The sequence below is a fragment of the Hypanus sabinus genome, chromosome 2, assembly GCF_030144855.1.
Source record: "Hypanus sabinus isolate sHypSab1 chromosome 2, sHypSab1.hap1, whole genome shotgun sequence".
Lineage (NCBI taxonomy): Eukaryota > Metazoa > Chordata > Chondrichthyes > Myliobatiformes > Dasyatidae > Hypanus > Hypanus sabinus.
In genome coordinates this window covers 98,601,422-98,616,867 of record NC_082707.1, presented here as the reverse complement: position 1 = coordinate 98,616,867, position 15,446 = coordinate 98,601,422, and the positions used below count along the sequence as shown (strand labels likewise).

At 40.9% G+C, this 15,446-nt stretch overlaps 1 protein-coding gene across 4 annotated transcripts in view; it reads right to left on the bottom strand.

The window, feature by feature from the left end:
• farp2 (FERM, RhoGEF and pleckstrin domain protein 2) overlaps positions 1-15,446 on the bottom strand; it is a 242,812-nt gene that overhangs the window by 155,645 nt on the left and 71,721 nt on the right. For all 4 annotated transcript variants that reach the window (XR_009508090.1, XR_009508099.1, XM_059951181.1 and 1 more), the window contains exon 4: positions 10,010-10,052. Coding sequence is in view for 2 of the 4 variants with exons in the window: in XM_059951181.1 (XP_059807164.1) it covers positions 10,010-10,052 (43 nt within the window). In the remaining 2 variants the exon portion in view is untranslated. The remainder of the gene's footprint in view (positions 1-10,009; positions 10,053-15,446) is intronic.

Sequence of the window (15,446 nt, the reverse complement as noted above, 5' to 3'; positions counted from 1 at the left end):
ACAATAAACAACCAGTGCTGGAGAGAGACTGTGAATCTGTGAAATGGCAGGAGGCTACAGCAGGATCTGCCTACACATCATTCATGTGGATTCAGCATAGTGCTCAGCGCGTGGCAAATACAAGTTTTACTTTCTGGAACTTTCTGGAATTTCTTTTTCATCCGCAGATGCGGAACCTGCTGATACGGTGGGCCGACTGTAGTTCATACCCTGAAGTAGTGAAATTGTTTCATTTTCACTTCTGGTTGTTTCTGGCATCACCAATCCTGAACACTTGAAACCTCAATGAGCTAAACAGTTTGGAATTATCTTACTTTTTATTTCTTGCAATCTATCAGTGACAAAATTCACTGCTTTTTCAACATAAACACTGGCAAGTAACACTATTTTAAAACTGTTTGCTCTAAGAATGATGTAGCGTCTAATGGCCACACACGCAAACACAACTGACACTCATTAGAAACTGTTTGGTAACAGTCTTCTGTCCCAAGCAGCAAAGTGTCCCAAATATACAAAAGAAAAAGGCTATTTTCCCAATTCGTTTTTGTTCTTTAAGGGTTGTCCCAAATAAGCAACTGACCTAATTGCCAAATTAATCAGAATGCATTGTAATTTAAAAAGATAGACTGTGCAAATTAGCAGATGTCAATCTTTTAGAATTACATGAAAAGTTGCAAAACTAAATGTAGGCCCCATAAGAAGCAGAGAGAAATTATAATAAATGGCCAAAGCTCCTTTCCAAAAGAGACAACAGTTGGATAACAAGCAATCAAAAAAAAGTGGTAAACTTTCTACCTAAATAATAAAGAGATTATGCAAATACTGCAGAAACATTAGCAAATTTAGATTATTTTCTCAATTGTGGAAAAATCCCAACAGATTATAAGACAACACTGTTACTAATGAAAGTGAGGAGGGAGGCAATAGGGACTAAAGACCAACATTGTCAGGAAAGCAATGCACGAATTTTAAAGAAACAAGATACTGCAGGTTCTGGAACTGGATCAAAAACAAGATGCTGGATGATTTCAGTGGGTCAGGCAGCATCGTAGAAGCAAAGAGAAAGTCACATTTTCGGTCAAGACCCTTCCTCTGCAAAGAAAGAGCAAAAAGCCAGTACAGTTGGAGCAGAGCAGCAAGCAATAGATGAATCCAGGCGAGGAGGGGAGATAGCATATGGAAGAGGGGGAAATGGAAATAGCAACAGAACCACTGGGAAGTAATAGGTGGAAGTAATAGGTGGAAGTAATAAAGGACAGAAGCTCAATTCAGATTTATTTTCATGAGCATACATATGCAGGATATAAATGATGTGAAAATTAGCTTTATGCAGTAGCACAATACAAACAACTTGACATATTATACACAAATTACACAACTTTTTCATATCTATTCAAGAACCTGATGGCAGTGGGGAAGAAGCTGTTGTTGAACCTTGAGGTGTGAGCCTTCAGAGTTCTGAAACTTCTGCCTGATGGCAGCAAGGAAAGTGAGCATGGCTTAGATGGTGGTGGTCCTGAATGATGGATGCTGCCTTGCTGCAGTCTCCAACATGTGCCGCAGGGGTCGGTGCTGGGCTTCACAATATACATTAATCATCTGGAAGAGGGGATCGAGTGTAGTGTATTTAAGTTTGCTGATGATATTAAACTGAGTGGAAAAGTAAACTGTGCAGAAGATACGGAGAGTCTGCAGAGAGATATAGATAGGTTAAGTGAGTGGGCCAGGGTCTGACAGATGGAGTACAATGTTGGTAAATGCAAGGTCAGCCACTTTGGAAGGAAAAATGGAAGAGCAGTTTATTATTTAAATGATAAAAGATTGCAGCATGCTGCTGTGCAGAGGGAAGTACTTGTGCATGATTCACAAAAGGTTGATTTGCAAGTGCAGCAGGCTATCAAGAAGGCAAATGGGAAGGCAAATCCCTCTAGCCTTCACTGCTAGAGGGATTGAATTTAAGAGCAGCAAGGTTATGCTGCAACTGTACAGGGTACCACACCTGGAGTACTGTGTGCAGCTCTGGTCTCCTTACTTGAGGAAGGATATACTGGCTTTGGAGGTGGTACAGGAGGTTCACCAGGTTGATTTCAGAAATGAGGGGGTTAGACTCAGAAGAGATTGAGTCGCCTAGTACTGTACTTGCTGGAATTCAGAAGTATGAGAGGGGATCTTATAGAAACATATAAAATTATGAAAGGGATAGATAAGATAGAGGCAGGAAAGTTGTTTCCACCAATAAGTGAGACTAGAACTAGGGGACATAGCCTCAAGGGGGGAGTAGATTTAGGATGTAGATGAGGAGGAACTACTTTTCCCAGAGGGTGGTGAATCTGTGGAATTCTCTGCCCAATGAAGCAGTGGAGGCCACCTCAATAAATATATTTAATACAAGGTTGGATAGATTTTTGCATAGTAGGGGAATTAAGGGTTATGGGGGAAACATAGAAAATAGGTGTAGGAGTAGGCCATTCGGCCATTCGGTCCTTCGAGCCTGCACCGCCATTCAGTATGATCATGGCTGATCATCCAACTCAGAACCCTGTACCTACTTTCTCTCCATACCCCCTGATCCCTTTAGCCACAAGGGCCATATCTAACTCCCTCTTAAATATATCCAATGAACTGGCCTCAACTGTTTCCTGTGGCAGAGAATTCCACAGATTCACCACTCTCTGTGTGAAGAAGTTTTTCCTCATCCTGGTCCTAAAAGGCTTCCCCTTTATCCTTAAACTGTGACCCCTCGTTCTGGACTTCCCCAATATCGGAAACAATCTCCCTGCATCTAGCCTGTCCAACCCCTTTAGAATTTTATACATTTCAATAAGATTCCCCCCTCAATCTTCTAAATTCCAGCGAGTATAAGCCTAGTCGATCCAGTCTTTCTTCATATGAAAGTCCTGCCATCCCAGGAATCAATCTGGTGAACCTACTTTGTACTCCCTCTATGGCAAGAATGTCTTTCCTCAGATTAGGGGACCAAAACTGCACACAATATTCTAGCTGCAGTCTCACCAAGGCCTTGTACAACTGCAGTAGAACCTCCCTACTCCTGTACTCGAATCCTCTTGCTATGAATGCCAACATACCATTTGCCTTTTTCACCACCTGCTGTACCTGCATGCCCACCTTCAATGACTAGTGTACAACGACACCCAGGTCTCGTTGCACCTCCCCTTTTCCTAATCGGCCACCATTCAGATAATAATTTGTCTTCCTGTTCTTGCAAACAAAGTGGATAACCTCACATTTATCCACATTAAATTGCATCTGCCATGAATTTGCCCACTCACCTAACCTATCCAAGTCACCCTGCATCCTCTTAGCATCCTCCTCACAGCTAACACTGCCACCCAGCTTCGTGTCATCCGCAAACTTGGAGATGCTGTATTTAATTCCCTCGTCTAAATCATTAATATATATTGTTAACAACTGGGGTCCCAGCACTGAGCCTTGCTGTACCCCACTAGTCACTGCCTACTATTCTGAAAAGGTCCCGTTTACTCCCACTCTTTGCTTCCTGTCTGCCAACCAATTCTCTATCCACATCAATACCATACCACCAATACCATGTGCTTTAAGTTTGCACACTAATCTCCTGTGTGGCACCTTATCAAAAGCCTTTTGACAAGGAAAGGCTAATGGGTGGAGATGAGTCCATTGCCAAATCAGCCATGATCTTATTAAGCAGGCTCGAGTGGCTAGATGACCTACTCCTGCTCCTATTTCTTATGTTCTTACTGGTGAAACTTGAGTTCAAGGTCTAGTTTTCAGGATCCAGTCTGGCATTCAAGGCCTGGAGATCGACCCCTCATCCAGGATCCTCATTCATCATCATTTGCAAGCCATGGGTCAATACTGAAGACTGACTGGAGCTCCGAATCAGACCCAAAAGGTCTATCAGAAGTCCACAAATGGAGGCCCAATGGAATTGGGCTTGCTTCAATGTACCATTGTTGCTTGGTACATTCAGTTTTGTGTTCTGCCAAGCATTGAGGGCACGCTATGTTGGTGCTGGAATGTGTGTTGACATTTGTGGGCTGTCCCCAGCACATCCTCGGGTGTCCTATTTGTTAACACAAATGACACATTTCACTATACTGTATGTTTCAATGTACATATGCTAAATAAATCAAAATGCGAAGGGCAGAGCTGTACCCATGATGAAACTGGGTTAGTCTCTTGTGTTTCTGTGCATTGGCATCATTATACCAGGTCACATTGCAACACAAATCAGAAAGCTTTCCACTGTACAAGTATGGAAGTCTGTCAGTATTCGATGACCTATGAAACCCTCATGAACTTCTAGAAGTAGTTGGGATGGTTAGTAGGTTTTTTGGTCATTGTAAATCGTCTCCTGAAGGCCGGGGTGAAATAGGCGGGTTGCTGGGCTCAGTGAGCTGGAAGCACCTACGCCGTGCTGTATCTCAAAATAAAAAGAAATAAAACTAGAGGCAGTGGTGTGCCTTCTTCATAGTTACTTCTATATGCTGGGTTCAAAACAGATCCTCCAAAATTTTTACATCCAGGAGCTTGAAGATGCTCATCCTTTAAACTGCTGACCATTCAAGGAGGACTGCTACATTCTCTTCTTATTTAAAAAAAAATTAATTTAATTTTAATCTATAATTTTTTATACACAAGTACATATTAAGATAATATAAAAAGTAATAAGGCACTTAAATAGATAATTATGTGCAGTTGTAATTCCACCCTATTAAACTAAGCAATGACAATAATTGTTAAGAAAAATAGTAATAATAGTGGATCAATAATAATTTCCATGCATCTCTTCTGAACCATTACTTCCGGTCTAAAATATTAGAAGTAACCCTATGTAACTACCATTGTAGGATTTTATATCCTAACTCGTTCATGTTTGCTCCTACCCGCAAACATAATTAACCAATCCCTATGTACTTATTTACTTAATTTTTCCATATTTTTCCCCTTTCCCAAATCTTTTCCTTTACTTGCGTTAATTCCCTATTTTCAGAAAAACAGTAAACAATCGAACCAAGGGTGCTTACATTAGCAATATTACTGTGTTGATGAGAAAAACTGTATAAATCATTCGGAGAGTCAACCAGAGTCTGCTCGTTTTGGGGTTATAAATTCCATCCATTTATTCCAAATTTGATAAAATTTTTCTTTTTGAATTCTCAAAGAGTAGGTCATCTTCTCCATTTTAAATATTTCCAAAATAATTTCATGCCAATCTTCTAATGTATGTGTACTGGATTTAGCCACTTTCTGGTGATTGATTTCTTACTTGCCGCTAAGAGGACCTGTAGCAACTTTATGTCTTTCTTCTGATCCAAAAACAGTACATGTCCCAAATAGAGCATCTCAAAGTTCAGAGGTATCTGGGTCTTCAATACCTGACCTAAAGTTCTATGAATACCTTTCCAATATAAACTTAATTTAGGGCAATCCCAGAAAATATGGAAATGATTTGCCTCCTTGGAGCCACACCTTTTCCAACACGTCACGTTTGTGTCTTTATATTTTTCCTGATATGGGGTCTTGAAGTATCTTTTAATATTTTTCCAACAATGTTCTCTCCAAATCAAAGAGTTAGTCGAAGACCACTGAAAGCTGTATATTTTCCCCCAAACCTCCTCTGAAAGTACCAATCCCACTTCTTTCTCCCACTTCTCTCTAATATACAATGTGTTTTCATTTTTAGCATGTAAGAGTACATTGTATAATCGAGAAATTGATCTACTTGGCATTGAACTATAAGCCGAATTCAGAATCTTGAAAAATTCTAATTCTACTGTTGATAATTCTGTATATCTACAACTTTGGTTAACATAATGTCATATTTGAAGGTACCTAAAAAAGTCATTATGTTCCAGGTCATGTTTGTCCTGTAAGGATTGGAAACTTAGTAATACTCTTTTCTGTGTAAATGAGAGATAGGTTGTAAGACCTTTCTTTATCCATAGTTCAAATTTTTTATCTACTCTGTCGGGAAGAAATTCGGTATCATATGCACACCATCTAAAAAGTTTTAACATGTTATTAATTCCACATGAATTAGCCACCTTCTGCTATACTTTTAATGTAAGATTTATCCAGCTGTTTTTAGACTTTTCCAATTGGGCTATCAATCCTTTGTCTGCTATTGAGGCCTGCAGAGGAAAACTGTCAATCAATCCAAATTCTATTTCCTTCCATCTAGCCTTATATTCCTTATTACACCAGTATAACAGAGGGGTTATCTGTGAAGCATAGAAATAATTTCTCAAGCAAGGAAGTGCCATTCCTCCTCCTTCCTTCCCTAATTGTAAGGTGTTAAATCGAATTCTAGGTTTCTTTCCTTGCCAGATAAAGCAGGAAATCCATTTGTCCCATTCCTGAATTGATTATCGTCCACCTCTACAGGTAAAGTCCAGAAAAGATAGAGTAACCGAGGGAGAATATTCACTTTTATAGTATTTATCCTTGAATTTAAACTTAAAAAGGGTATAAAATTCCATCTATGTATATCTGCTTTTATCTTTGAAATTAATGGTCCATAATTTACTTGTGATAACATTGAAAGATCCTTTGGCAGGGTTATTCCTAAATATTTTAATGATTTAGCTTCCCACTCAAGATCATATGTATCCTGCAGTTTTTTGGATACTGTACAATTTAGGGACATAACCTATGTTTTCTTTACATTTATTTTATAACCTGATACTTTCCCGAACTCATCCAACAGTGTAAGCAATCCTATAAATGATTTTTCTGGTTCACACAGATAGACTAAAACGGCATCTGCAAATAACGCCACTTTCAATCCCTGCCACCTTAATACTTTACAATTTCATTCTGTCTTATTAGTTGGGCAAGTGGTTTAATGTATAGCGCAAAAAGGAGAGGAGAAATTGGGCATCCCTGTCTAGTTCCTCTCTCTAAAATAAAGGAGTCAGAGAGGTCCCCATTTATCTTAATTCTTTAATAAACTTTTCTTGAAAGCCAAATCTTCCTAACACTCTGTATAGGAATGCCCAACTAACTGAATCAAAAGCTTTCTCAGCGTCTAGCCCCACTAACATTGTCTCTGTCCCACTCTTAGTAACCTATTCTAGTATGTGTAAAGTTCTCCTTATGTTGTCCTGAGTTTGTCTTTGTTGAATAAATCCAGTCTGGTCTAAGTGGATGAGGCCAGGTAAAAACTTTCCCAGTCTGCGCACTAATATAGATGTAAATAATTTGTAATCCAAATTAAGAATGCTGACTGGCTGGTAATTGCCACATTCTAGTTTATCTTTACCCTCTTTAGGAATAACTGAAATAATCGCTTCTCTCCAGGAAGGTGAAATTTCTCCTCACTGTAATATCCAATTAAAGGTGTTAAATAGCAATGGGACTAACTGTGACTTCAGTGATTTGTACCACTCTGAGGTAAACCCATCAGAGCCTGGAGACTTTCAAGTCTTTAATCTAGAGATGGCCACGTTCAGTTCTTTGACAGTTACTGGCTCTAATAGGCATTTGTTTTGTAAATCTGTGAGTTTGGGTAGATCTAAAGAATTCAGTGTAGTGTCTATATAGGGCTCATTTAAGGCCCGGGGTTGAGAGTACAGTTCTCAATAATATGTTTCAAAACTCTCTTGAATTTTCCTTATTGTGCTCTCCACCAGCTTTGTCTTTGGATTCTTTATTTTGTAAATTGTATTATCTGCTTGTTGTTTACATAACTGATATGCTGATTTACCACCTACTTCATAATTCTTTTGTCTCAAGTAAAGAAAATTTCTTTGAGTTTTTCCAAAGTATAAATATCATAAATTTCACTTTGCAATTTCTTAACTTTCTGTTTTAAATTAGAATTAATGTTATTGCTATCTACAACTTGAAGTTAGACTGCTACATTTTCACTGACCTCCCTCTTCCTGGTCCACAAATCAGTTCCTTGGTTTTACTGATATTAACAGCAAAGTTGTTATTATGACACCACTCGACAATGAGTCTGTCAACAAGTGGTGCCATCAGCAAAGGTATAAATGGTGTTGGAGCTATGTTCAGTACACCACCATTGGTAAAAGAGAGAATGTAGCAAGGGGCTAAACATGCAGCCTTGAGGTGTGCCCAAGATCAGCGAGGAGACAGGTTTCTGGTCTGTGATCTGACCATTGTCTCCCAGTGTGGAAGTAAAGGATCCAATTGCAGAGGTGCAGAGAGAAACTCAGTGGCACAGGTATTAAATCTTGATGGTGTGTTGAAGGGATGATGGCATAGAATGCTAAGTGTTACTGAACAAGTCTGACACAAGTGTCCCTGTTACCCAGATGCTTCTTTGCAGAGCGAAGAGGTAACAAGACAGCCTCTGTTGTAGACTTACAGATCAAAAAAGTGATTTGAAATGGGTCCAGGCCCAGGGGTTGATTCAAGCCATCATTAGCCTCTTCAAGTACTTGATCATAATGGACGCAAGTGCTCTCAGATGCTAGTCATTCAGGCAGTCATCCTGCTCTTCTCAGGCATTAGTACAATTGATGTCATTGTAAAGCAGGAAACTCAGACCACAGAAGCTAGAAGTTGATGTCCTGAACACTCCAGCCAATTAGACTGCACAAGCTTCCAGCACTCGATCAGGTATGTTGCCAGGGCTGATGCTTTAAGGTTTCGCTCAGAATGTTCTGACATTGGCCTCTGACACGGAGATCACAGGGTCACTGGATGCTATGGGGATTCATACAGGTGTACCATTGTTTTCCCTCTCAAAGCATGCATCATTTCCAGAGAACTGGGAACCAATTAGATCTCTGTGAAACATAGTGCACAGCAGTCCCTCATGTCTCCCTGATACAGCAGTCTTGCTTTGAGGCAGAAGCCCCTAAACCTCAGTGCTTCAGTCTTACCTGAAATCCTCCCCAACATCCTTGGCTCCTGGTGCAATGGAAGCCTTCCCAATACTACCAGGTGCTGAACTCACCTTCTGGGTGGACTATTTTGCCGTGTCTGTCTGGTGTATCCCAAGATGACTAATGCATTCATATGGTGTAAAACATTGCTTAGTACTGCTGTCATTGAGGCTGTACACTTCAGACTTAAAATTGGATTTGTTGCTTGCTTGATTGCTACAAAATATCTACTGGTTTCCCTTTCCTAAGAAACCCAAAATCTAGACCAATGACCAAGCAAGATTAACCAGAATCTATAAAGACTATGGACATGTGGCAATGATTTGGACAAGGTTTAATCAATGCGGTTTGTGGACTGAACTCTATAGATCACGTTATAATCTGTTCCTGGTCTCTCCTTTTTTAGTTACTGTTTTGTACAATTTTGATCGAGGTGAACTAGTGCTGCAAGAGATATGGTGCTGGAACAAACTAAACTGAGCTGAACTAAATATCCACAAAATGCTGGTGGAACACAGCAGGCCAGGCAGCATCTATAGGAGAAGCAATGTCAACATTTCAGGCCGAGACCCTTCGTCAGGACATTTCAGTCTCAGCCCGAAACGTTGACAGCGCTTCTCCTATAGAGGCTGCCTGGCCTGCTGTGTTCCACTAGCATTTTGTGTGTGTGTTGTTCCAATTTCCAGCATCTGCAGATTTCCTCATGTCTGAACTAAATATGCCTGGACCCTTTCCATGCCTTTGTGATTTAGTATTTTGCATTTTGTTTTCACTTTTTTTAAAATCTTTCTTGATATTTGCATAATTTTGTTTCTTTGCATGTTGAGGATTTGATGTTTTTCTTTAAAAGCGTTCCTTTTTTGTTTCATGCCTGTCTGTGGGAAGACAAATCTCGAGTTTGTATACTGCATGCAGACTAATAAAAAATGTACTTTGAACCTTTGATATCAGAAAAACGTTATGAGGTTACATGTCATCTGCAAAACTTTATGCTTAAACCCTGGCACGTTTAACATAATTTGTTGCAAGACAATTTTGTGACCGACACTATTAGCCAAGTTAGAACACAAAATGAACAAATCACATATAAAATGGACATGATGAAAGATTGCAGCCGACATGAAGAATGGAAAATGAGTGAAAAGACTTACTTTGCACTTGTTTCACAATAGGTTTTGCAGGTTCAAGCCAAATCTAAATGAAAAGAAAACATGGAATGAACTAAAAAGCAAATTCAAAATAAAAAAATGAAAATGAAATGTCGATTTTCCATTATCCATTTCGAGGACAGCATATGATCTGATGTAATTTTGTCCTATTAGTGCTTTATGGTATTGCATGTACCATGAAATGTTGAAAATGTACAAACATTATACGTGGAATTGCATGCAACATAACCTTAGCCATGCCTGAAAATACACACTTGTACGAACTCACTGAACAATGAACTCACTGACACATTATTATAATGATGGCAAAACTTAACACCTACCATTAGAGTAAAATGTTCTTTAACTCTGCTGCATGCATAAATGGTGAAACCCAGAGGCTATCATCTATGACAGCAGAAGTCTCCACAACCTGCACTGTTAAAGCATTGGCCCAAAGAAGCTCATCAGAACATTAATTGCCGAACGGTCTGGAGGTAGATGTCACATGGACCAGACGGACTACACCCCAGAGGGTTCTGAAAGAGGTAGCTGAAGAGATTGTGTAAACATTAGTAGTGATAAGACCATAGGATATAGGAGCAGAGCGCAACGAGGAGGTTTCTCACAGGTCAGTAACACTTGTTTGAAAAATGCTGAAGGGACAGGCAAGGCAGCCATTGTTGGGAGTAGGCCAGTGGTGAGAGTGCCCTTTGTTGGCTGTGGGTAAGTTTTTGTTAATGTTCCCTTTTTTTTGCTGTACCTAGTGTAGTAAATGGCCGCTGTGTGTTCTTCATGCCGGATGTTGGAGTCTGATGGCTCCTAGCCTGTACACACTGGAGTTTAGATGAATGAGGGGAGAATCTCATTGAAAACTAATGAATATTGAAAGACCTGGATACAGCAAAAGTCAAGAGAATGGTTTGTATAGTGGCTGAGTCTAGGACCAGAAAGCACAGCCTCAGAACAGAAGGATCTCTTTAGCCAGAGGGTGGTGAATCTGTGGAATTCATTGGCAGACAACTATAGAAAACAGGATCCTTTGGTATATTTAAATCTGAGGTTGATAAGTTCTAAATTAGTAAGGGTATTGAAGGTTATGGGGAGAAGGTAGAAAAATGAGGTTGAGATGAATAACAAGCCAGCCAAGATGGAACTGTGCAGCAGACTTCAATGGGCCAAAATAGCCCAATTCTGCTCGTGTTTTTTGGCTTATCATCTTTTTATCTACTGCTTTCACTGTATAAAGCCGCCTTTGAGAAGAGGATTTTTTTTCTAAATAGTGCTGTATGTTCTGTTTGATTATTACAACTTCTATCCAAATCTCATTTATATTTCTTAATCTTTATCTTGATTGGGAGAAATGTGAAAAAACAAATTGAATGATTAAAATCTGCTTGTTACTTCTAGGGTGTTGTGTGTGGCAATTCTTCATTGTGAATGGCTGATTATTACTGTTGCTGGTCACTGGAGACCTCAGTCAGATGCACCTACAACACAACTTTGGCAAAATACCAAAATCTTGTGGACTCTCAGGTTGGAGGGGCAAGTCCCTTATCCAACACAAAAAGCCAATGATTCATGATGTGGCAAGTAGGAAAAAAATGTAATTACATACTTGAAATTCTTTACATTTGCCATCCCAATCTGCATACAACACTTAATGAATCACAAAAGTTTATAATTTTGAGTGAAAATACATTTACAGCACCATAATATTGTACTGATAGTGTCTGCTGTTAGTACAGTAGAACCAACCAATAAAATTATGATCGCTTGCATACCTCACAGCACCATTCTGTGCATTCCAGCCACCTCCCAAAAAATAAAAGTTGGCCAACAGTCATGATTCCAAGCCACCTCATTTAAGGTCAAGTTAGCTAATTCATTTCACTATTACTGAGTGCAATAGTATTGGTCAGAGACAGTTAAAATAATACAAATTACTTAACTAGGCGAAAAAACCTTATTGGCTTGTTCCAATACTAAAATTCAGTACAATTAGTAAACAAAAACAGGTGCTAAGACAGGAGTTTCTACATCAAGGTGCAAGACTCGCCCGAAATCGGGTACGTTCTTTTAGTCACCTCTGTCATTGCAACATGACAATATTCAGTGCCACAAAGGACAACAATCAGGAAATGTGTAAGGTATCATGGACCATCTGCAAATAAGGAGCTGCAAACTGTACCATTGTACTTCACATTTGTATTCCAAACTAAACAAGTTCCTTCTGGAAATGTATTGTTAGAAAGTCACTTTCTCAAATCTTCAATTATAACTTGGCTGAAGATATTCAAATCCTATGCAAGTCATCTCAACTCCTTTGAAGCATGCAGTTGAAATGCAAAGCCCTGCTTCCCTCCATAGCTTCAGTGATAAATTCTCCTATATTGTGTGCTTTTGTTTTTAAAACAGGTTAACTGCAATGTCTTCCTTTTTTAAACAAAGGGGCTTCCCTTCATCCACCATCAACTCTGCTCTCAAACGCATCTCTCCCATTTCCCGCACATCTGCCCTCACCCCATCCACCCGCCACCCCACTCAGGATAGGGTTCCCCTTGTCCTCACCTACCACCCCACCAGCCTCCAGGTCCAACGTATAATTCTCCATAACTTCCGCCACCTCCAACGGGATCCCACTACCAAACACATTTTTCTCTCCCCCCCCCCACTTCTGCTTTCTGCAGGGATCACTCCCTACGCGACTCCCTTGTCCACACGTCCCCCCCATCCCTTCCCACCGATATCATTCCTGGCATTTATCCTTGTAAATGGAACAAGTGCTACACCTGCCCTTACACTTCCTCCCTCACCGCCATTCAGGGCCCCAGACAGTCCTTCCAGGTGAGGCGACACTTCACCTGTGAGTCGGCTGGTGTGGTATACTGCATCCGGTGCTCCCGGTGTGGCCTTTTATATATTGGTGAGACCCGACGCAGACTGGGAGACCGTTTCATGGAACACCTACGCTCGGTCCACCAGAAAAAGCAGGATCTCCCAGTGGCCACACATTTTAATTCCACGTCCCATTCCCATTCTGATATGTCTATCCATGGCCCCCTCTATTGTCAAAATGAATCCAGACTCAGGTTGGAGGAACAACACCTTATATACCGGCTGGGTAGCCTCCAACCTGATGGCATGAACACTGACTTCTCTAATTTCTGTTAATGCCCCTCCTCCCCTTCTTACCCCATCCCTGACATATTTAGTTGTTTGCCTGTTCTCCATATCCCTCTGGTGCTTCTCCCCCCCCCCCTCTTTCTTTCTCCTGAGGCCTCCCGTCCCATGATTCTTTCCCTTCTCCAGCTCTGTATCACTTTCGCCAATCACCTTTCCAGCTCTTAGCTTCATCCCACCCCCTCCGGTCTTCTCCTATCATTTTGCATTTCCCCCTCCCCCCCACTACTTTCAAATCTCTACCTTTCCTTTCGGTTAGTCCTGACAAAGGGTCTCGGCCTGAAACATCGACAGCGCTTCTCCCTATAGATGCTGCCTAGCCTGCTGTTCCACCAGCATTCTGTGTGTGTTGTTAACTGCAATTATTCTAGCTTGCCTGCTCCAGAAAGGGTTTGTTCTTTTGCTGACTCTTAATCAGCTAAATGCAACTTTCTAAGTCAAATATTATTGTATGGAAATATTCAGTTGCAAATCCTTAGCCCATACATCAGGTAATACAAGCAAATCTTACCAAATCAAGTCTGATTTGTTGGCAGCACAGGCACAATTACATAAAATTTAAAAGTGTAATGCTGTATGTTTCAGAATAAGCAGAACGAGTATCCTCAAAATCCAACCCAGTGCGTTCAAGACCATCCGCCCTGCTCTGCTGGCTGAGAAGCTGACAGTGATGCAGGTGGATTATTGATTACCTGACTGGCAGACCACAGTACATGCGCTTGCAACACTGTGTGTCAGACAGAGTGGTCAACAGCACTGGGGCTCCACAGGGGACTGTACTGTCTCCCTTTCTCTTCACCATCTACACCTCGGACTTCAGCTACAACACAGAGTCTTGCCATCTTCAGAAGTTTTCTGATGACTCTGCCATAGTTGGATGCATCAGCAAGGGAGATGAGGCTGAGTACAGGGAAACTTTGTCACATGGTGCGAGCAGAATCATCTGCAGCTTAATGTGAAAAAGACTAAGGAGCTGGTGGTGGACCTGAGGGGGGATAAGGCACCGGTGACCCCTGTTTCCATCCAAGGGGTCAGTGTGGACATGGTGGAGGATTACAAATACCTGGGGATACGAATGGACAAACTGGACTGGTCAAAGAACACTGAGGCTGTCTACAAGAAGGGTCGGAGCTGTCTCTATTTCCTGAGGAGACTGATGTCCTTTAACATCTGCCAGACGATGCTGAGGATGTTCTACGAGGCTGTGGTGGCCAGTGCTATCATGTTTGCTGTTCTGTGCTGGGGCAGCAGGCTGAGGGTAGCAGACACCAACAGAATCAAAAAACTCATCCGTAAGGCCAGTGATGTTGTGGGTGTGGAACTGGACTCTGATGGTGGTGTCTGAAAAGAGGATGCTGTCCAAGTTGCATGCCATCTTGGACAATGTCTCCCATCCACTCCATAATGTACTGGTTAGGCACAGGAGTACGTTCAGCCAGAGACTCATTCCACCGAGATGTAACACTGAGTGTCATAGCAAGTCATTCCTACCTGTGGCCTTCAAACTTTACAACTCCTCCCTCGGAGTGTCAGACACCCTGTGCCAATAGGCTGGTCCTGGGCTTATTTCCACGGCATGATTAACTTATTTTATTTAATTATTTATGGTTTTATATTGCCATATTTTTTCACTATTCTTGGTTGCTGCGGCTGTAACGAAACCCAATTTCCCTCGGGATCAATAAAGTATGCCTGTAATTTTGACAAGTTTGGAACATATAGCTCATACCACAATAAGGAGCATGCCACACATTCCAACCGTACATTTCAATACAAACCACCAAAACTATTGTCCACCAACCTGCAACTTCTTCTGCAGCAGTCACTTGCTAGCAATATAGTCATAAGGAAGCACAGTGTGTAGCAGTTAGTGCTGTTGTCTCAGAATTTGACCCGACCCCCCTTCTGGTAGTGTCATCTGCTGTTTGCACATTCTCCCTCTGACTATGTAGCATCTCTCTCCCAGCTGTTCCCGTTATTTCCCACAGCAATGTGCTGAATCATTAATTAGCTACATTAAATTACCTGTGATGTAGGCAAGCAGAATAAAGAATCAAAAGGACTTGTTGGGCTTGTGAAAGATTACAAGGGTAGAGAAATGCTTGTCTGGCTAGGAACTGGCAGCAGCTCGACAGACTGAACAGATTCTGTGCTACATTAAATACAAGAACAAAGTAAGTAGCAATCATGCAGCCAAGGGAACAAAGTGATTAGAACTTTAAAACTTATACTAAAATTATTTCTCATTTTTATCCAG